This window comes from Garra rufa, chromosome 6 (assembly GCF_049309525.1).
Source record: "Garra rufa chromosome 6, GarRuf1.0, whole genome shotgun sequence".
Taxonomy (NCBI): domain Eukaryota; kingdom Metazoa; phylum Chordata; class Actinopteri; order Cypriniformes; family Cyprinidae; genus Garra; species Garra rufa.
This window is the reverse complement of record NC_133366.1, coordinates 41,436,158-41,460,406: the sequence shown is the minus strand read 5'-3', so window position 1 is coordinate 41,460,406 and position 24,249 is coordinate 41,436,158. Positions and strand designations below refer to the sequence as shown.

At 33.2% G+C, this 24,249-nt stretch overlaps 1 protein-coding gene across 1 annotated transcript in view; it reads right to left on the bottom strand.

Moving 5' to 3' along the window:
- Positions 1 to 24,249, bottom strand: part of LOC141337109 (zeta-sarcoglycan) — a 335,786-nt gene that overhangs the window by 55,136 nt on the left and 256,401 nt on the right. The window contains exon 4 of the mRNA XM_073842867.1: positions 11,600 to 11,687. Coding sequence (XP_073698968.1) covers positions 11,600 to 11,687 — 88 coding nt within the window. The remainder of the gene's footprint in view (positions 1 to 11,599; positions 11,688 to 24,249) is intronic.

The following is a 24,249-nucleotide window of genomic DNA, read 5'->3' as shown; positions in this document are numbered from 1 at the left end:
ACTTCATCTAAACTTTTTGTCCTCGAAGAGCCAAAATGTACCAAACAAATCACTGTCTGTGTCCCTTTTAATGTCATGTCGATTTGAAGTAATAAACAGCAAATTAGCAAATTCAACCAGCGGATCATGTTTGGTTGGTTAGCTTGATCTTGTTAGTCTCTGTTGGTAGATGCTGCTGTCATGAACATTTCATATAGTCCATTGAGTTCAATATGTGTAGAACACATAAATTTGTAATGCCTAATCAAAAACACAGAATATTTATAAAACTGTATAATTGAACACTTGCATATAGGACAGCAATCTTACTAGTTAGTGGTGTGCTAAACTGGTAAACTGAGTAGACAAAATTTCCTATAAACATTATTATTTGGAATATTGGTTATAAACTGTGAAATGTCTGTCGGTTATAAACGGTCTGTCTGTCTGTCAATCTGTGTGCCTGCCTGACGATCGGTCAGTCTGTTTATTTGTTTGCCAGTCTTCCTGTCTATCTGTTGGTCTGTCTGTTGATCTGTCAGTCTGTCTGTCTGTCCGTCTGTCTATCTGTCTGTCCGCTTGATGGTCGGTCAGTCGGTCTGTCTGTTTATCTGTTTGCCAGTCTGTCTGTCGATCTGTCTGTTTATCCATCTGTCAGTCGGTCTGTCTGTCTGCCAGTTTGTCTGTCTATTGGTCTGTCTGTCTGTCTGTCTGTCTGTCTGTCTGTCTGTCTGTCTGTCTGTCTGTCTGTCTGTCTGTCTGTCTGTCTGTCGGTCAGTCTGTTTATCTGTCAGTCTGTCTCTCTTTCTGCCCGCCTGTCAGTCTGTCTGTCTACCTGTTTGTCGGTCAGTCTGTTTATCTGTTTGCCAGTCTGTCTGTCGATCTGTCTGTTTATCCATCTGTCTGCCAGTTTGTCTGTCTATTTGCCTGTCTGTTAGTCAGTCGGTCTGTCTGTCTGTCTGTCTGTCTGTCTGTCTATCTTTCTGACCGCCTGTCAGTCTGTCTGTCTATCTGTCGGTCAGTCGGTCTTTCTGTCTGTCTGCCAGTTTGTCTGTCTGTTGGTCAGTCGGTCTGTCTGTCTGCCAGTTTGTCTGTCTATTGGTCTGTCTGTCTGTCTGTCTGTCTGTCCGTCCGTCGGTCTGTCTGTCTGCCAGTTTGTCTGTCTATTGGTCGGTCTGTCTGTCTGCCAGTTTGTCTGTCTATTGGTCTGTCTGTCTGTCCGTTGGCCAGTCGGTCTGTCTGTCTGCCAGTTTGTCTGTCTATTGGTCGGTCTGTCTGTCTGCCAGTCTGTCTGTCTGTCTGTCTGTCTGTTAGTCGGTCTGTCTGTTTATCTGTCGGTCTGTCTATCTTCCTGCCCACCTGTCAGTCTGTCTGTCTGTCTGTCTATCTGTCGGTCGGTCTGTCTGTCTGTCTGTCGGTCAGTCAGTCTGTCTGTCTGCCTGTCTGTCTGTCTGTCTATTGGTCTGTCGGTCAGTCGGTCTGTCTGTCTGCCAGTCTGTCTGTCTGTCTGTCTGTTAGTCTGTCTGTCTGTTTATCTGTCGGTCTGTCTATCTTTCTGCCCGCCTGTCAGTCTGTCTGTCTATCTGTCGGTCTGTCTTGTAAATTTAGCATATACAATGTTTTTTGAATAGGTTTTTAAATTAACCTGCATTGCTAAGAAAACTATAATTCATAGCAGTAATATATGTAGCATAATTGACAAGACATTGATGGTCATAATAACAGTTCAGATGACAAACATCAAAGCTATTTTTTAGGATTTCTAATCAAGCCAAACAGAGTCTGAATACTTATGAGTACTTATTATCTCATTAAGTTATTTCAGCCAATAGAAACTCAATTTAACAGGCAGGCAGAATATTTCATGACAACTAATTGCCTTTAAAACGAATGGAAATGCTAATTGATATCATTTTGGAAAGGACAGTGGGAACGTATACAGGCAGCGTCCCCGTGTCGCACCTGAGTTCCCATCACACACACGTCTTCCTGTTGTCCTTGTCCGCCCCCCAGAGCATCTCTCACTTATGTCCTCTCTGTCACCCAGTGCTAATGAAATCATCTCCCACTCTCTCAAAGCAGAGAAGCCATTCATTATGCAGTCTACACTTCTAAAAATGAAAAGTCAATAAGACAAAAAGCAGATGCTGTGTTCCCTCAATGTCCTCTCAGTTGTTTGGCCTCTGGAGGAGGTGTTCAGAGCAGAGACGAGCTCACAGCTGGAGTCGGAGCGTGAGAACAGCCCATGCACAGATTATTTTCCTGTTCCTCGTTTTCAATCATCTGTGCAGGGACCTCGTGGCAAACAGCGGGGTGCCTCAGGTTAGCGGAGAAGGATGGAAGGATGGAGAGAGAGAATAAAAACAAGATCTGACAGCACAAGCTTGATACTGTATTTCATCACCAGCTCACTTCCACCACACATCCTATCAACACCTCCAACTAAATCCTGCCGCCCAATAATTTAGCAAGGCACAAGGTTCCTGCAAGAAGGTCATGAGGAACATTATTTCACACTGCCATTTCAGTCCATTCAGTCTTCAATTCAAATTTGATTAACCCCTAAAGGGCGCATTTAAGTAACTTTTGTGAATGTGTTGGTGTATACTAATTAAGATTGTAAAAAAAAAAAAAAAAAAAAAATATATATATATATATATATATATATTAATATATAAATATTATTACAATTAATAATGGGAAAGATTATTTTTTTTAGTGGCCATTAGTCTTAGACACCCCTAGAAATCCTTCTAATATGCTGATTATTATTATTATTATTAAACAAAAAATGTCTTGGTCAGGTGCAAGCTTAAAGCAATACATAAAATAATACAAAAAGATCTGCACACTGTTATTCTCCCTTTATTTAGAAAAGGTTAAAAGTAAAACGTGTGCCTGATCTTTTTGGTATTTTATTATTGCAATTGACACAACATGGATGTGCTGTCTAATTTATTTTTTTGTGGAACCTTTGTTATATTTTAATATTATATTATATTATATTATATTATATTATATTATATTATATTATATATTTTTATCTTTAACAATGTTCATGTCTTTACTGTCACTTTTGATTAATTAAATGTACCTTTGCTAAATAAAAGTATTACTTTCTTTGGTTGCAATAAAATAAAATAAAAAATAAAATTGATATTTCATTACTTGATTTGATTTGATTTGATTAGATTTTTGCTTAGGACTCACCAATACATAAATTTTTTTCATAACAATGTACAAGTCTTTACTCTCATGTTTGATTATTTTTGTGTATCTTTGGTAAATAAATGCAATAATTTCTTTGCTTGCAATAAAACTACAAAATAAATAAAAAAATAAAAAAAATAATAAAATAAACACAATTCAATGAAATTGAATTGAATTAAATAAACATGGTTGTGCTGATTTTTCATGAAAAGTTTTAATTTAATTTTATTTATTTATTTATTTTATTTTATTTTATTTTTTATTTTTATTTTTTATTTTTATTTTTATTTTTATTTTTATTTTTATTTTTATTTTTATTTTTATTTTTATTTTTTTGCTTTGGACCCACCGATACATAGAAATTTTGAATAGACATTTTTTTCTTTTTTCTTTTTTAATAACAATGTACAAGTCTTTATGCTCACATTTGATTCATTTTATGCATCTTTGGTAAATAAAAGTAATAATTTATTTGGCTGCAATTAAACTACTAAAAATAAAATTAAACTGACCCCAAACCTTTAATCAGTATTTTATGTACATATTGGTGTTTCTTCAGTAAAGTTCCCCAAGTAGAAAAAGTACAGCATATACCTTAATGACTTGCAGTTCATATAAATGCCCCACATCTTCATCTGCAATTCCATCAACTGCATATAGGTTTGTGACGCCAAGTTTGAAAACCTTCAGCCTAAAACTACAATGACTATGACAGACTACAGCTCTCAGATATTTAAGCGACTCCCTTATGAACACAGGATAAAGTCATGATCGTAGTGCTCCCGCTTCACGCTCACCACAACGCAACGGTGCATCAATCACCTGAACTTATGGGCCATATTATAAAAACAGAGACCTCTGCACTCCTGGGCCAAGCTATCAGAGGACGGCCGGCTCTCTGGCTCTCAGCACCTCTATACAATTTCTGTTTGAAGATTAATGTTCTTGCAGCGAGTGGGTTCAGGGACGAGAGAACAAGGAGAGGAGGGAAACAAACAGCAAACAGGAGTGCGGGAGCGAGAGGTGATACAGTGTTACTTTGCTGCTTGGTTAGGAGCTAATCCATGCTACGAAATTCCCTAAATATTCAGACAATGTCGAGAGAGCAGTGACAGCCTGAAGGCAACAACCCGGCAGAGAGAGTAAATGTCAAAAAGAGGATATAGAGGGCACATTGGCGAGTGTTAGGTGACTCCAAATTGGTAACAAGCCCTCAATGTACAAGTAAATTCACATAGCATCTGCTTTAAGTTTTGTAATGCAAAAGTAGGTTTAATTTTAACTTTATAAGGTTTTTCACCTTCATTATTTAGCATAACTTTACACCAAATGCTTCGATTGAATTGAGTTCAATTATATTATTCAATTACATTATAAAAATGTAATATAAAAATACTTAAACTATTTCATATCAGCTACACTATCAACAATACCCCCCTCTGAGACAACGAGTATAAATATCTGACAGCTATAAGTCACTATGGTGACTGCCAAGGCACTAAATCAATACTAAACAAATAATGAGTCTGAACAGAACAGAGGAGGTCTCTGTGGGGAGTGACTTTTGCCCCTAAACATTACATATCTGGGGCATTTTTATCACTTTCATTGACACTGGTTAATTTCTAGTCCTGCCGTGTACTTAATAAAGCTCCATGGGACACAAATAGCCTGAGATTTAATTTAAAATCTATGCATTTATCATAAAAGAGGCCATAAGAGTTAGATAATGCTTGCTTTGTTTTTGCTAGGAAAGCAGATCTATATGGTATATTTAGAATCAGGTTATTCAATTTCTAAAAGCATGTCTGAACATCACGACAACATTACCCAGCTGAAAATACCAGGATATGTTGTTTTTATATAGCAAATTAGTTCAGTTTAGAGTCTTTTCACCTGTGAATGAATTAGGAACACTAAGCGTACATTTACACAACAACATTCTACTAAAAACTGCAAAGTTTTCATATTTTTATAGTTTACACAGAGACTTAGGTTTAGGTTTTCAGGCCCCTAAAATGTAATTGTAAAGTAAATTAATGTCCAAAGTGCAAAAAAGTTACAATTTAAATGGAGTTAAATGAAATTAAACATTAAATTAAATTAGGTTAAATTAAATTTTAATGAACCAGGTTGGAAGAAAACTTCATTTTCTAGAATAGCATTACCTATTCCATTTCTCTTTACTGTAATTAATTAAATTCCATTTCTTTTAATTGCAATTCAAATTCAGGTTCTTCCTGTAAACTTCCTGTAAAACATGGCCAATTTCAGGAATTAAATTTGGAGCCAATTATTACATTCAGAATTTTGCAGCACTAAAAAATCAGAATTTCAGTAAAAAGTATTTCAATATTTATTTGCTGCCGGTGTCGTGAGATTATATCTTAGAATTCTGACTTTATAATTTGCAACTGTGAGCTTATGTCTTACAACTGTGAGAAAAAACGACTGAATCATGAAGTTATATCTTGCAATTGTGAGAAAAAAAAAGAGTCAGAATTGCGAGATATAAACTTGCAATTGTAACAAAAAAGTCAGAATTGTGACATACAAACTGTGTTTTTAAATTGCAATTCTGCCTTTATTTCTCACAATTGTGAGTTTATATCACACAATTCTGAAAAAAAACAAAAAAACAAAATTGTTACATACTGACTCGCATTTGTAAGAAAAGTGTTAGAATTACAACTTATTATCTCGCAATTCTGACTTTATTTCTCACAATTGTGAGTTTATATCACATTATTTTCGAGAAAAAAGCAAGAATTGCATAATATAAACTCACTCAATTGCGAGATACAAACTTGCATTTACGAGAAAAAAGTCAGAATTATGAGTTATGATCTTGGAATTCTGACTTAATTTCTCGCAATTATCACAAAATCTCAAAAACTCGCACAAAAAAAGTCAGAATCGTGAAGTTATATCTCGCAATTGAAAAAAAGAAAAAAGTCACAAATGTAAGTAAAAGAATTGCAACTCACATTCACAAGAATTGTTAGTTTATATTACGCAATCCTGAGAAAAAAAGTAAGAATTGCTCATTTATATCTTTAATTCTGACTCTGCAATTCGCAATTGCAAGTTTATATCTCACAATTTTGAAAAAAAAAAAAAAAGTCTGAATTGCGAAATATAAACTCGCAATTGCAAGTCATTTTTGCAAGTTTATTTACAAACTCGGATTTGCGAGAGAAAAAAAGGAAGAACTGTGTTTTTATCTTACAATTCTGAGCTTTTTTCTTGCAACTGTAAGTTTCAGTATTTCTTTGCTGCCAGTTACTAATACAGGGAAAACATGTGTGTGGTTGTTGCTTTCTCTGTTTTCCTTTGCACAGCAAAGCTGTGATCTGCTGTAGACCATGAGCAGTATGTGAGGGAGAGCATCTAGACTTCTTCTGGCTTTAGGGTTGGTTGCTTCTGCTCTGATCTTACAGCTAGTTTGAGTCAGGTAGCTCTTTTTTATACACACGCAAACATAAACACTCTGCCTTGCATACCCTGGAGTAGGGGGAAGAAAAAAAAAAATCCCTGACAAGGGAAGAGAATTCACTGGAAAACACCAGAAATCACTGGGACTCCAGAAACCCCCATGGCTGCATTGAGATAGAGCAGTAATTGATAGAGGTCCTGAGCCCGGCGGGCAGCCGGCCCCAGAATGCAGCCTGCTGTCTTTTGAAACGTGATGGTGAAACTGAGCACCAACTCAAAACAAAAACATAAGACTACAAGATTAGCGCAATGGGGGTTTTCTAAGTAAATGTGTTTCTCAATCCAAGCCATTCATGTACAATTTCTGTTCACAGTTTTGAGATCTGTGAGATATTTTAATGTTTTTGAAAGATGTTTCAGCCTGTTTCCACCACTGAATAAAAGAAATAGAGATAATTACGACTTTTTTCTCAGAATTTGTGAGTAATAAAGTCAGAACTGTGAAATACAAGCCCCCACATTTGCAGATAATAAGGTCAGAATTAGGAAATAAAATTTCAGATACAATAACATTTTTTTTTCTCGCAATTGTGAGTTTAAATCTCACAGTTCTAAGAAAAAAGTCAGAATTGTGAATTGCGAGACTTGCATTTTCCAGAAAAAAAGTTAGAATTGTGAGGTTTTTTTTTCACATTTCTTTATTTGAAAGGGAAGGGAAAGGAAAGGATGTGACGTGTGGCCAAGTATGGTGACTCATTGTCAGAATTTGTGCTCAAGTGTCTCACCTTAGTTGTGGTTTTGAGGGTAGAGAGAGCACTGGTTATTCACTCTCCTCACCTACAATCCCTGTTGGACCTGAGACTCAAACCTGCAACCTTCCGGTTCAAAGTCTGGCTCTCCAACCATTAGGCCACAACTGCCCCAATTTTCACAAGTTTATATAACGCAATTCTGAGGAAAAAATTGTGAGATATAAACATGCAAATGATAGTTGTAAAGTCAGAATTGCGAGATATAAACTTGCAATTTTGACTTTACAACTAGCATTTGCGAGTTTATTTCTCACAGTTCTTAGAAAAAAGTTAGAACTGCGAAATATAAACTTGCAATTTCAAGAAAAAAAGTCAGAACTGTGACATACAAACTCATATTTGCAAGAAAAAAGTTATAATTGTGAGTTTTTATTGCACATTTCTTTATTTCTCACAATTGGGGGTTTATATCATGCAATTGTGAGAAAAAAGTAAGAATTGTGAGATATAAACTCTCAATTGCAAAAAAAAGTCAGAATTGTCAGATACACACTTGCATTTGTAAAAAAAAGGCAGAATTGCGAGTTTTTATCTTTTTTCTATCTTTTTTCTTTAGCAATTCTGACTTTATTTCTCACAAATGCACGTTTATATCTCGCAGTTCTTACTTTACAATTTGTAATTGCGGGTTTATCTCACAATTCTGAAAAAAATATATATATATTGCAAGATATAAACTCGCAATTGCAAAAGAATTGTCAGAATTGTGAGATACAAACTCGCGTTTGCAAGAAAAAAGTCTAAATTGCGAGTTTTTGTCTTGCAATTCAGACTTTACAACTCCCATTTCCATGTTTATATCTCACAATTCTAAAAAAGAAAGTCAGAATTGGGAAATACAAACTTGCAATTCCGAGAAAAAAGTTAGAATTGCGAGTTTTTTTTTCCCCACAATTCTCTATTTCCCGCAATCATGAGTTTATATCATGCAATTCTGAGAAAAATGTCAGAATTGACAGTTTTTATCTCACAATTCTGATTTTATTTCCCGCAATTGTAAGTTTATTTCTCGCAATTCTTACTTTACAATTTAATTGCGAGTTTATCTCAGTCAGAATTGTAAGATAAAAAGTTACAACTACAAGAAAAAAGTTATAATTGCGAGTTTTTATCTCACAATTCTGTCAGAATTGACAGTTTTTATCTCACAATTCTGATTTTATTTCCCGCAATTGTAAGTTTATTTCTCGCAATTCTTACTTTACAATTTGCAATTTGCGAGTTTATCTCAGTCAGAATTGCAAGATAAAAAGTCACAACTACAAGAAAAAAGTCAGAATCGCGAGTTTAAATCTCACAGTTGTGACTCTACAACTTGCATATGCGAGTTTATATCTCACAATTCTGAGAAAATAAAGTCAGAATTGCAAGACATAAACTCGCAATTGCAAAAGAAAAGTCAGAATTGTGAGTTTAACTACAATTCCAACTTCATTTCTCGAAATCGCGAGATATAATGTCAGAATTGCATGTGATATTACTGCGCCTGCTGCGTCCATATTACGGCAGCAAACTTCCTTGACTATTATGCCGGAATGGGAGTGTAGTTCCTAATCTTATCGGCCTAGAAAATCGCAGCTTTACATTTTCCGCCGGTTTTAGTACACGATATAACTACATAAGAGTCAAGTTTTAAATAGGAAAAATATCAAAACTCGTTGGTCATTTTTGAACGCGATGCTATTGGTCTAATAGGATTCAATGATCTATGCTAAAAGTGATACAGGAGAACAGGAGAACGGCTGAATGGATTTCAAAACGGTAAAACTCAACTTATTAACTCGGGGTGAGTTGGAGAATGAGCCTATTTCCAAAAAAAGTGGAGTGTTCCTTTAAACTGAAACAGTACCACTATGTACAATCACATAAAATCACAAAAGGCTTTCAACATAGGTAATTGTGCTTTTTAGGAGGCAGGTGTAACACTTGTGGAGTCTAAAATTGGGTCTAATAGGTTTTAGAAGTGTGGCTTCATTTAAAAAAATCAAAGGGAAGATACAAAAGTGAAATCCCAAGAAACAAAACACTGTCGATTAAAATGCACATAAAAAAAAAAAAGACTTGACAAAGTCACAAAAGGCTTACCTATACAAAAAAAATGATTACCCAATTTGCAGAAAATGCCAGACAAAAGACAAGAAACCTGAAACAAAATCTGCATAAGTGTAACAGTTTGGGTGGGCAGGAAATACCACTAGATTTTAATGTTCTTCCAATTTAAATTTGACAGTGTTGTGCCTGAACGAGTTCATTGAACGATCGTTCATGAACTCGTTCATAATTTGGGTGAACGTGAACTGAACGTGCTGTATATCTGCCTGATGAACGTGAACGTGAACGCGCTCATTCTGGCGTTTATGAACGTCGTTCTCTCGTAGTTCAATTTTGTTCTAGAGAGTGCCAGATTTCCATGGAGCCAGGCAAAATCCCGGCTATAACCACGGACTGTACAATATCTACGCTACAACCGCTACAACACAATCTAAAACGGGCCTTATTATATAGGGAGAAAGACGGCAACAGCAGCCACCACAGAGTCGCACCGCGCATGCGTCATCAAATTGCGAAGAATGAATGGAGGCAAAATCCGATGAAGGTAGCGGGTACTACTTTATGAATGAAACGTCATATGTCCACCGAAAATAATTTTTTAATTTCTTTCTTAATTCCTCATTAAAAAACATTCAAGCAGCACGTTCTTCCTCATGTTTCTGAGAATATACTGTAGGGTGAAAGTAAATGTTTGCTAATATTATAATATTTTATTACTTCCCTTGCAAAACAGGTAATAAAATGTTACACTAGCGTTCAAATGTTTAAGACTTGTCTTTAAAGAAGTTTCTTATGCTCATCAAGGCTGTTTTTATTTGATTAAAAATACAGAAAAAAAGTAATATTGCATGTTTTTACAAATAAAATAATGTTGTTGTTGTTTTTTTTTAACATACTTTAAAATAGAATTTATTCCTGGGATGAAAAGCTGATTTTTGTTTATCAGCTGTTACTCCAGTCTTAAGTGTCACATGATTCTTCAGAAATCATTCTAATATGCTGATTTATTATTAGAATGATCAATGATAGATAACCGATTGTGCTGCCAAATATTTTTTTGCAACCTGTGATTTTTTTTCCAGGATTCTTTTATCAATAACAAGTTTAAAAAGTACAGTGTTTATTTAATATATAAATATTTTCTAACAATCTAAATGATTTATTATTAACTTTTAATAAACTTTTAATTATTAACTTAATACATCCTTAGTAAATAAAAGTATTAATTTCTTAAAAAAAAAAAAAAGAAACAATAAAAATTTACTGACCCCAAACTTTTGAATGGTGGCGTATATTATAAAAATAAAATAATAAATAACCAGTCCAACAAAATAGAGCTTATTCAAGCAGCACGTTCTTCCTCATGTTTCTGAGAATATACTGTAGGGTGAAAGCTGCAGCTGGATACGAGTGTGGACTGAATGAGGGGCAACAACTGGAAAATGCCAGTATTCTTAGGGTAACAGCTTGCAGCAACATACTTGAAAAAGTAAAAGAACTATGAACTAGTTCATTTTGGAACCTGCGAACTTAGTTCAAAAAATTTTAATTATGAACTATGAACTGAACTAGTTCATTTTAAAATGTGTGAACTGAACTTTGAACTAGTTCACGTAGAAAAAGAACTTTCCCAACACTGAAATTTGAATATAATAAAATCCATGAACAGAAAATAGATCTAGGCCCAAAAGCCCTTCAGGGTGTCTTTTACTAAAATGCCATCTTGGTAATTAAGTAAAAGCACCTACAATTTATTTTATGTTTTCTGGCAACTTATTAACAATGATGAATTCTGAAATTGTCAACACAGAGTCATTTAATTATTCAAATTTGATTAACTCCTTTCATGTAAATTTGCAGATGCCAGTTAGGAGTACAATGAAGTTCCAAAAAAGAAAAAGAAAACAAAAAATGAAATTACATATTAAGGTTTGTAGGGCAACGCAGTGGGAGTTCCAAAAATGGAAATTTTGTAGTAGCACAAACAATAAATGGAATAGATGTGTGTATAAAAAACACATCAACTATAAATGAAAAGGCCTGCTGTGAAATGAGAAAGTGTGAACTCAGGTGACACGTCCATGAAAATATAGTTTAAAAATGCCACTCACCCACAGTGAGCTGTCCTGTCAGCTGGCCAAGGTTATTTCGTGCATTCACTGTCACATTGCGGTCTGACTGTAAGACCAGAGGACTGTCCTGAAACACATACACACACACAGCGAAGACAGAAACCGATTATAGGATCCTGCATAATAAAGGAAGTTGAACAAGATAAAGCAAGACAGGAAGAAGGAAATACAAACCAAGCAAAGTGAAATTGATCTTACAACCTTGCATCTCATTCACAATAGCATTTTGGTTGTCGTTAGTTAGCGTTTTCGGTACATTCTAGAATATTCACACCTAAAATATAAAAACAATGCAACCACAATGAAACTTTATGAAAATAAGTAGTTATGAAGTTATGAAAATACATAGTTTCATGTATGTTCCAACATTAAAACTGTCATCAAATAGCCTTTAAAAAAAGCCATCCATTACAAAAAGCCAACTGCAATGTCCATGGGATGTTTAGGCATTCAAATAATGTAATCAAAATCTAAATAATAATAATAATAATAATAATAATAATAATAATAATAATAATAATAAAAAACATCTAAAATATACCTAAAATAGAACCAGGTTTAAACTAAAATAAGTAAAGTAAACTTTGCACAATAATAATAATAATAATAATAATAATAATAATAATAATAATAATAATCATAATAATAATAATAATAAATAAATAAAATAAAATAAAGAACCATGAAAATAAAAAAAATAAAACAATCATGTGATGTTAATCTATGACACATTGCTAATCTATGTTAAATTAATTAAATTTAATTTAATTATTAGAATGTTAACTTTAAGTTTAACTTGTAAAGCAGAGTTTAATAATAATAATAATAATAATAATAATAATAATAATAATAATAAAATAGACTGCTGCTAATGAAATAGTGTTATTCAAATAAACCATACTGATTTAAAAACTAAAATATAAAAATAATAAAAATAACTTTACATTAAAATAAAATAAAATAAAATAAAATAAAAATAACTTTACATTAAAATAAAATAATTAAATTAAATTAAATTAATATACTGTTAACTTTAAATATATCTTGCAGGCAGAGTTTTAATAATAATCATTTAATAAATAATAAAATCAGAACCATGAAAAAAAAAAAAATATATATATATGTGATGTTAATCGATGTTAAACTAAACTTTACACTAAATACAAAATAAAATAAAATACATTTAATTTTAAAATAAAAAATAAAATAAAATAAAATAACATGTGTCATTTACCTAAACCATACTGATTTAAGTTAAAATCTGAACCATGAAAATAATAAAAAATAATAGTTAACGTGTTCAACATAATGATATATGTGATATCTGAGCTGTCAGAGATGTGTGTGTTTACATGGATGAATGCACTCTGGCTGGCCGGGGTGTGTGTGTCTGTGCGTTCATGCATGCAGGGGTGCATGCTATGGATCACCGGATACAGTGTCTTCTTGTTCTGTGCAACTTTGATCCTACTGACCTATACATCCTCTTCCACAACAGAACACGCGCCATACGATGCATCTTAACCCCGGTCACATTCATGAATGCATTCAGTTGTGAAATCACCCCATTATATATAACATCTGCATATTAGTAAGAATGTATTTGTGTGTTACCATATAAGCTGATCTGAGGCTCCATCATTTTTAATGCTGAAGAATCTGGGCATGAGAATTCAGCCCTTAGATTAGCTTCAAAGCACAGCGCTCTCTTTTGACATTGATCGACCTGCCAGCCAGCCAGATCGATATATCGACAGTGAAGTACAGTGAAGGTCCACAAGAGCAGGTTCCCCATTTCTTTGCTTTCTGTGGGTTTTTTGTTGTGTGGTTAGTGTGTGGCCATATGTCTTCACACAAGTAATAAACACGTAGTGACAGCATGGTTTGTATAGTATAGAAACGTGTGATGGCTTAATCTTAAAGACTATTTTTATTGTCAATGCAAAAATAGAACAAGAAACTACTGTGATTAAAAAGAAGTAAATTTACTAACTTCTCGGTTATTAAACTGTTGTTTAAAAGAAATTATAATTATATAATGGCATTTTTATGGCATACAAATTATTTCCTTTAATTATAAATAAAAAATAATAAAAACAAGCAGCTTATCAATAAATGTTTTAATACACTAACTGTGCTTTTATCCATTTTCTAAACATATCATTCTAAAAATTACAGTGATAATAACAAAAACTTTAATAATTATGAATATTTCAGTATTATTTAACATCTTAGTTATATTACATTGGTAATAATAATAATAATAATAATAATAATAATAATAATAATTATTATTATTATTACTATTATTATTTGTTTATAATATTATCAATAACAATTATTTTAGTCTAGAATTAATTATAATTATTATTATAATTTATTTATTATTATTAACAAATAATAATAATAATAATATTTTTTCATTATTAATATTATTATTATTCATAATAACACAATAATAATTTTATTATTATATTATACAAATATTATATTACATAATTATCATAATAATTGTTATTATTAGCTTTATAACAATAGTAATACTATTATTATTAATACTATTATTATGTGTATAATAATAATAATAATAATACTGTTTTATAATATTAATACTAATTTAGAATTATTATTATTCATTAATTAAATATTCATATTATTAACAAATAATAATGATAACAACAATAATGATAATAATTTAGAATGAATTATATTAATAATAACAATTAATTTATGATTGTGTTATTAATGAATAATAATAATAATAATAATAATAATATGTATTATCATTATTATTATTATTATTAATTGTTTATTATTATAAATTATTTATAATTGTCATTGTTAGCTTTATAATAATAGTAATTATTTTTATTTGTATTACTATTTGTTTATAATAATGTATATAGTAATAATAATAATAATAATAATAATAATAGATATTATTATTATTAATCGTTAGCAATATAATAATGAATTAATAATTATTTATAACTTATAATAAAAGTAATAATAATAATTATTAATATTATTTTTATTTGTTTATAATAACAACAACACTAATAATAATAATAATAATAATAATAATAATAATAATAATAATAATAATAATAATAATAATAATAATAATAATAATAATTATTATTATAACATTTATCACACAATAATAATTATATAGAATAGTTATTTTTTTATTTTTTTGGATATTTTAAGGGGACTTTATAGATATGATGAATGATTTTTATACTGTAAAAAAAATTATATACTAAAAAAATAACTAAAATAAATTGGTTAAAAATTTGAGGCTTTACTGTTTCTGTAAATTATGGGGACTTTCCATAGACTTCTATTGTTTTTATAATGACCAAACAATAATTTTCTATTCCCTAACCTTAAACCAATGGGGACCACAGGCTGGTCTACAGTACACTTGCTGTACATATAATTAGAGGATTTAAATGATGTCAAAAAGGCACAGAAAAAAAAAAATAAGCCAAGTCATCCATCCATGTACAATACTTATAATCACCTTCAGTGACAGAAGCCAACTGTTTTACATTATAGTGATGAGAACTTAGCCGATCGCTTGAACAATAGAAGCAGTTTGGAGCTGCAGTATCTGCACTTGCTGTCTCACACTGTATAATTAGATCCAGATGATGTCAATCTAATGGAGTAAAACACTATCTTCTCTAATTACCTCAGAAACACCCACCTACCCAACACTAGATGTGCTGCCACCAGATGTGGGATGTTCAAAGCTGAGATGGACAGTGTTATTGTTTTTTGATCATGGGTAAATACGCAATGCAGAAGACGAGGTTCATAAAAGGCCACATTCAAATCAAAAGTGAGCAATGACAGGGCAGTGAAGGTTTATGCATACTGTATGATAAAGCCATTAAAAGCAAGCCTCATGTTTTCATTTTAATTGCTCTACCTTGACACAGACCTTCAACACTCAGCATTCAACAGTACGTTGAATACTCCTTTCATCTAAACCCAACATGACCGGCTTGTGAAATTAGTCACCTGGCGGCTCAGAAGCTGACACATGCAAATAACCTCATGAAAAGAAGTCACTTCGGCAAGAGTGTTAGCCTTTAATCTGATCTTTATTTCCATTCCAATCAAACAGATCCAAAATCTGTGTCCACGCCTCACCGACTCATTCTTGTCCTTCCATCCTTACACAATGCAAAGCAGGACGCCGAATGAAGAGGGAGAATTTGTGTGAATGTCATTCAGGCATGACAATTCTGTGTTCCTCCCAGATGTCCACCTGTTCTTCATTATCCCTCTTTCATTGTTTTTGCTCTCGTTTAATGACACACTCCAATCCCACACACCTGCTGAGATCCTAAATTTAGACACTTTTTTTTTCTGCTGTGTCGACCTCTGTGATGTCTCTGACTCAATGAATTCAGTTTGATAGTTAATTACAAAATCATGGATTGAATCCATTAAGACCTTGTTTCTCAGACATACTAAAACAAATGAATAAGGTTTGATGGCTCCATGTGAAATGTTAATACTTTACTAGTTTATGTATATGTGCAAGCGTCTTAGGCCACCACCAGCTTTGATGTTTTATCAAAGTTTTAAGGAACCTCCGTAGTTATTTTTCGGTTTCTTTATTAAAGAGATAGATTACCCAAAAATGCAATTCACCTTTCTTCCTTCAGATGAATACAATCAGTGTTATTTAAAAATGTTGTGGCTCTTCCAAGCTTTATAATGGCAGCAAATGGCTGTTGATTTTTTGAAGTCCAATAAAGTGCATCCATCCATCATACAGATGAGGTCGAAAGTTTACATCCCCCTTTCAGAATCTGCTAAATGTTAATTAATATACCAAAATCATACAAAATTCATGTTATTGTTTATTTATTCTTGACCTGAATAAGATATTTCACATAAAAAAAAAAAAAAATTCACATAACTGTTAAACTGCCTGATGTTCTTCGTAAAAATTCTTCAGGTCTCACAAATTCTTTGTTTTTTCTGCATTTTTTGTGTATTTGAACCCTTTCAAACAATGACTGTATGATTTGATCCATCTTTTCACACTGAGGACAACTGAGGGACTCATGTGCAACTATTACAGATGGTTCAAATGCTCACTGATGCTCCAGAAGTAAAAAAACATGCATTAAGAGCCAGGGGTGAAAACTTTTGAACCGAATGGAGATGTGTACATTTTTCTTATTTTACCTAAATATCATATTTTTTTCATTTAGTACTGCCTTTCAAATGGCTACAGAAGATAGTCACATGTCTCCCAGAAGACAAAATAAGTTAAATTTAGCCTGATCTTCAAATTTACCCCCGGCTCTTAATGCATTGTTTTTCCTTCTGGAGCATCAGTGAGTGTTTTAACCTTCTGCAATAGTTGCATATGAGTCCCTCAACTGTCATTTCATTTCCACTGATCTTCATTCCAATCTTTGTCAACATTATCATATCTGTTCCCCTTCTAAAAAAAGTGTGTATTGGCTTCTACCTTTACACAAAGACCATTCCTGATCAAGCTTTTTCAGACTAAAGAACAGTTAAATCGCCAGGTCCTTGGTGGACTTCTTTCGGTCTCTCAAAGTAGAAACTCTGAGAAACTTCTCATCAGATTTTGAAAGTTTTCTTGGCCTTCCAGAGTCTTTGACCTATTCTGACTCTTTAAATTTATTTATAACAGCTTGAATAACACTTTTTGACTATCCAATTTGTTTGCTAATTTCCCTTTAAGGGTGGCCTTGCTCATGCAAAATTACGTTTTTATGTCTGTCAAATTTTGTGATATTTGGCATTTTGAATGGAATGGTGTGATTGAAAGTTGGTCTTATACATATTAACGAGCTTCAAATGAATTATACTCAAACAACATGTGCACGTAATGCTCAAGCATGTCTTGCACAAACCTGGCATATTAGACTTTTTTCACAGCTGTCATTTTGACATGAAATAGTAGGAAAAATACAGGTGTTACAATGACATTAATTAGGGTTCCATTACATTTAGGATTAAGAGAGGCACGTTCCTGCTACTGCTCATGTAAGGGGAGGTCACACTAAATACTTCCAATTTCTGTTTTCTAATATTGCATATTTGCAGCATTTTCTGTTTGTGAACTTCTTTTGGACAAGTTTAAAGGTGATTTTCTCAATATTTTGACTTTTTTGCCCCCTCAGATTCCAGATTTTCAAATTGTTGTATCTCAGCCACATATTGTCTTATCCTAACAAACCATACATAAATGAAAAGCTTACTTATCCATTGGAAGTCCTCGGTGGACGTCTTTCAGTCTTCCAAAGTAGAAACTCTAAGAAACTTTTCATCAGATTTTAAAAGTTTTCTCGGCCTTTCAAAGTCCCTGACCTATTCTGACTCTTTAAACTTATTTATAACAGCTTGAATACCACTTCTTGACTATCCAATTTGTTTGCCGATTTTCACTTTGAGGGTGGCCTTGCTGATGCAAAATTATCATTTTATTTCTGTCAAATTTTGTGATATTTGGCATTTTGAATGGGATGGTGTGATTGAAAGCTTTATATTATACATATTAACGAGCTTCCAATGAATTATACTTATACAATATGTGCACGTAATGCTTAAGCATGTCTTACACAAACTTTTTTCACAGCAGTCATTCTGACATGAAATAGTAGGAAAAATACAGATGTTACAATGACATTAATTAGGGGTCTATTCCATTCAGGTTTAAAAGAGACAGGTTCCTGCTACTTCTCAAGTAAGGGGATGTCACACTATACTTCTCACTTCTGTTTTCTAATATTGCATATTTGCAGCATTTTATGGATGTGTTCTAATAAAAATATTGAGAAATAATTATATATGTGACCCTGGACCACAAAACCTGTCCCAAGTAGCACAGGTATATTTGTAGCAATAGCCAAAAATACATTGTATGGGTCAAAATTATCGATTTTCCTTTTTGCCAAAATCATTTGAATATTAAGTAAAGATCATGTTCCATATAGATATTTTGTAAATTTCCTACAGTAAATATGTCAAAACTTACATTTTTGTTTAGTATGCATTGTTAAGAACTTCATTTGGACAACTTTAAAGGTGATTTTAATACTTTTGCACAGTACTGTATATATAAATAACATATAACCTCTCTGTAAAACATCCCTTTATGGAATTTTCTATTAATACCCAGAAAGACATTTGGGTTTCTTTTTCCCTTTATAAAGCTGTTTTTAAGGTTGTATCCCCCCTCCCTTAATCAAATTTTGAGAAGTACAAAAATGATTCCTCTGTTTTTATGCTTTTGTTACAACACCAGCAGACATTCAGCACCATGGACAGCACAGAAGTATGCATGGGAAGAAGAAACCAGCCAGAGAGCATTGCTGATGGCACACAGGGAGTCAAAACAGATGATGCAAGAGTAAGTTCAGGGTTAAAGCACTCACACTTGTCTCCTTCTGGAGTAGAGAAGGAATTATCTGAGGAATCTCTCATCATGAGTAGGTGTGAAATGTCAGTCTTTTGCATTTAAAGTACTGTCTAACAGCCTCACTTAAACTGCATCAGAGAGAGGCATATCAAAATCAAACATCCTATTATGTCTGTTCTCAGTAATGTAATGAGAAACTGACATGACACTATTACAGTAGGCCTACTTATCATAGGATACAAACAGGTTTGCCTTCTTTTACCTCTTTTGAGATCATATTTACTCCATTGTGATTAGCAGGGCTGGACAGTTCATCAAATTATGGTATAGTGACATTATTAAACCACAAAAGGTTGTGATTTAATAATAATAATAATAATAATAATAGTAATTAAACATTCCAAACTGTAACAATATTTAAAACAATATTCAAATATTATTAAATTATCCTTAAATTGTCACTTTTGATTAACTTAATACATCTTTGCTGGGGAAAAATGGTACTGTACATTTTCACAATATGAATTCCAAACCTCATCTGTCTTTCTCTGTTAGCATGACCACTACAAGAAACATTTTTTTTAGTGAATAGCTAACAAAATTCCTATTTCATTTTTTCATTCATCTAGCTTTTCAGTGGGAAGGGGTGAAAAGGAAACCTTTGCTATAGAGGGGGCAACACAAGGAATGACAAACCAATCTATCTCCCAGCGGAATGAAACTAACAAGGTTTCATTTATGACGCTATAAAATAGCAGAGAATGAATGTATGTTCCTGCACCCTAAGGGGGGATAAAGCTTAAGACCACATTTTTGCCTTTATGACAGCACGTCTTAGGAAAGACTCTAAGGGTAAGTCTTTGTGCCTCTTATGGAGCTAAGCACCATGGATGTTCAGGTGGTCTTTCAGAGAGCAAGACCAAATAACTTCACAGCTCAAGGCTTAAAGGTGAAGTGTAATTTTTTCCGATGTTAAAATACATTTTTATATAGCAAGGCAATCTGCAGAGACATTCTGTTCTGCACAATTTCTAATAAATTCTCTGTAGAAGAGTACTCGTTTATGATAAATTAACAAAATAAATGACTACAATTAATATGACTGTATAGAAAGTATATAATTTAGTATAAGGATATACAAAATATAATGGGATGTATAAAATTCTAAAATATCATGAGATAAGATTTAATAATTAATTTACATCTACCCATTTTGACATTTATTCTAAGTTATAAATTCCTAACTGCATACTTCATCTATTAAGTGTTGCAATTTTCAGACTTTTATAAAGATATGAATCAGTAAATCATGTCTTTAGGCACTTTACCCAAAACAAAATTTTGGCTGCTGCACTGGTCTTCATAAATCGTTTCAGTTGTGAGATTCAAGCATCTGAACTCTTAAAAAGTAGGTACACTAAGATCCAGTCACTGCTCTGCCTTAGATTACTCACACACACACACACACACACACACACACACACACACACACACACACACACACACACACACACACACACACACACACACACACACACACACACACACACATTTGCTTTTGAGTTTGTAAACTTCAAGCGAAAGCCAATATTTTTAAGGCAGCTTTTGTGGAAAGAGCATTGCCAGTTACTGCCAAACAGCTATTTGTGCACGACTATAGTGACTTTGCCCTGCATGTCCTTCAATCACATGTAAACTCAAACACAAATACTGGCTTTCATTGCCTGTGCCCTGTAATGCATGGTTAACACACATTTGTTATCGCAAGGACAAACATATGCTGAAACACCCACATGTATAGTATGTATTTGAATACTGTATCTGCCTGTATTAGTGCGATCTGGGCTGGTTACCAAAAAGATACAAGTCTGAATTCTTCATAATATAGAGGTGTTTAGTATAATTCATTATTAGAATTATGAGCACAAAGGTATGATAAAGTTGTTTGGTTTTATAACAATCCCTGAATCACCTAATCATCATCTACTGCAATTATCGTAAACCAAAACCTAAATTAGACTCAGGTGTACTTTGGAAGCCCACATGGACTTAACAACAGATGTGCAGATCCGATTGTTTCTTAAGCTAAGAGTAAAAGCCTAAGTGTGATTTCATTTAATCTCTCTTAAATGTCTAAAACTATATTTAATAATTTGATGTTAATTTGTTATGCTCACAGGCGGGGTAACATTTTACAGTTCTTACGGTTCTTGCTAAAGGATTAGTTCATTCCAAAATGAAAATTTCCTGATAATTCACTCACCCCTATGTCATCCAAGATGTTCATGTTTTTCTTTCTTAAGTCAAAAAGAAATTATGTTTTTTGAGGAAAACATTCCAGGATTTTTCTCCATATAGTGGACTTTATCTATTTAGTGGACATAAGTTGGGATCAAGGTCTAAATTGCAGTTTTAATGGAGCTTCAAAAGGCTCTACATGATCCCAGTCGAGGAATAAGGGTCATATTTCCACACTGAGGACAACTGAGGGACTTATATGCAACTATTACAGAAGGTTCAAACACTCACTGATGCTCAAGAAGGAAAAACAATGCATTAAGAGTCGGGGGTGAAAACTTTTTGAATTTGAAGATCAGGGTAAAACTTATTTTGTCTTTTGGCAAACATGCACATATCTTCTGAAACATCTGAAAGGCTGTACTAAATGAAACAAAATACGATATTTAAGCAAAATAAGAAAAATGTACACATCTACATTCTGTTCAAAAGTTTTCACCCTCCAGCTCTTAATGCATCATTTTTGGACCTTCTGTAATAACGGAAAACCAAATCATTTGCGGGACCTGAAGGAGAAAAGCAGGCAGTTTAACTGTTCAGGACAAACAAGGGACTCATGAACAACCATCACTAAAAAAAAAAAAAAAAAAAAATACTTTTTGTGTGAAATCATGCATGAAACAGTTTTGCACTGTGAGGAATGAGATTATACTAACATATCATACTGCTCACGCTCACAAACTACTGCTGATCCCAGCTGACAAATGCCCTGCACTCATGTCTGGATACCATCCAATCTCGCAGTGGCCTTGGGCGGAGTAGAATATGATTGGTTGCCATCCAGAGTCAGAAATCTGTGTATTAAGCATTAAATCCAGCCTTATGATTAGTGCCACTCTATAATGTCCTGCCCTGAAAACAATTCTCAAGACACTCTAGCAAAAGCATTTATAAAGTTTTGATGAAACGAACATAGAAGATTTATTTGATGCAACTTTGTAAAGTTGGCCATTTTATGGTAAAAACGACTGTCGTAGAAGATTTATTTGATGCTATCATTTACATAAAGTTTTATTTTGTTGCGTCCATAAATCAATATAAGCAATGTGAATTTCGAGCACACAACAGATTGTTGTGTGTAAATTATCCTCTCTTCAAGGGCCAAACCTCGCTAGGCTTGGTTGCACACAAACACAGGCACACACTCGCAGGCTCAACACGAGAAAAGAGAAAGAAACCGGAGAGAAAGTCTTGTCTGATTGGTAATAGGTTATTGATTAGTGAGTCAGTCCAATCCTGTGGTTTGTTGGCGGTTTGAGCTCTACTAGCCAACCTGTTCTAAGAGCAATCCACAAAATAAAATGCTGACAAAACCAACCTAAAGACAAAAATGCATATTTATGGATTTATTTATATTTTTACATTAATCACACAACTTTTCTCCATTTTTCAATGAGTGTAAATCCGATCAGTCTTCTTTGAGTCTGATGAGCTTATTTCAAGTGACACTAGTTCTGTAGTTCTCTGCTGACATGCTAAAAGTTTCTACACTGTATTGAGCTAATATATTCTATTGATTCCATAACCACAGCTTGTAAGACACATCACACACAATCAAATTCACATGCGATATAGCAAAACCACACAGTAATGCAGAAATTGGCTTACAAGATGTGAACTTCATGTTTTAAAGATGAGCTAAACTACATCAGACAGGTGACAGTACTGTCAATGCGAGTTTTATATTATATAGGAAGAATAATAGAATGCATTTTTCTCAAATGTTCTCGAGAGGCAAGCTTAAAATGACAGTTTGACATGCACTGCTGTTTAACATTGTATGTTCAATCTCTTGATCTCTGGGTCTACGTCTTATTAAAGCAATAGTTCAGCCAAAGATAAAAAAATCTGTCATTTGCATACCCTCACGTCATTCTAAACCCTATCTTTGTGAAACACAAAAGAAGAAATTTTTAAAGAACGCATTTGCCGTTTCTTTCCAATCAATTATGATTAATGGGAACTGGAGCTTTGATTCTTCAAAAGGACACAAAGCATCAAAAAAGATTAATACAATTAGTCCCACCATTATATTATATGCTCTATAGTCTTCTGAATCCAAATTATAGCTTAAGAAATTTAAGTTATACACTCTCTAAAACATCATATAAAGATTGTATGTTATTAGCTGACTAAAGGCCAAAGTATACTTTGGTTTTTAAGTGTACGCGAAGGTACAGTGCATATGGCACAAATTTCATCAACAAAATAGTATGCAGGTACTGTACACGCACCATCCAATTTATGTAACCTTGCGTACTTTGTGGCAACACTGATCTGGACCTTGTTTCATAGACAAAAAAGAAACTAAAGAGACGGAATAACAACAACAAAATAGCGGAGACATTGGACAAAGATTAAGCTTGTTAGAGAGAATGTTTTGACCACCTGCTTTTACGCACACTATTAAATATAGTATACTTGGAAAGGTTAGGCTTTTGACTGTATGCACACGAAAAACTAAGTATACTTTGGTCTTAACTTTAACTTTAGGTACTTGAATGAATGTATACATTTATATAAAATTATTTCTATTTTTTACAAATGCATGCCAATCATTAAATAAAGACAAACAACGGAGGGCCCTGCATGTCGAAAAGTGGTACCTGCACAAGGTAAAGTGGTACCTTGAGTGTCAAAAACTGACACCAAGGGGTCCTGACCAAGCATCAATATGTGACGAATTGGGAGTGAGAACACTTGAGTTTTACATTAGGCATTACAGTTGACTGCACGTATTCCGGCCCCATTAACCCTTAAACGCATACCTCGAGTCTTTAGTGACCCAGGACGTCATTCACTAACCTCTCCCTCCATTTTTTTTCAAGTCTGACATCAACTGTCTTAGTATTCCTCAATCTATTCATTATAAACGATATAACAAGAAAAAAAAAAAAAAATTATATATATA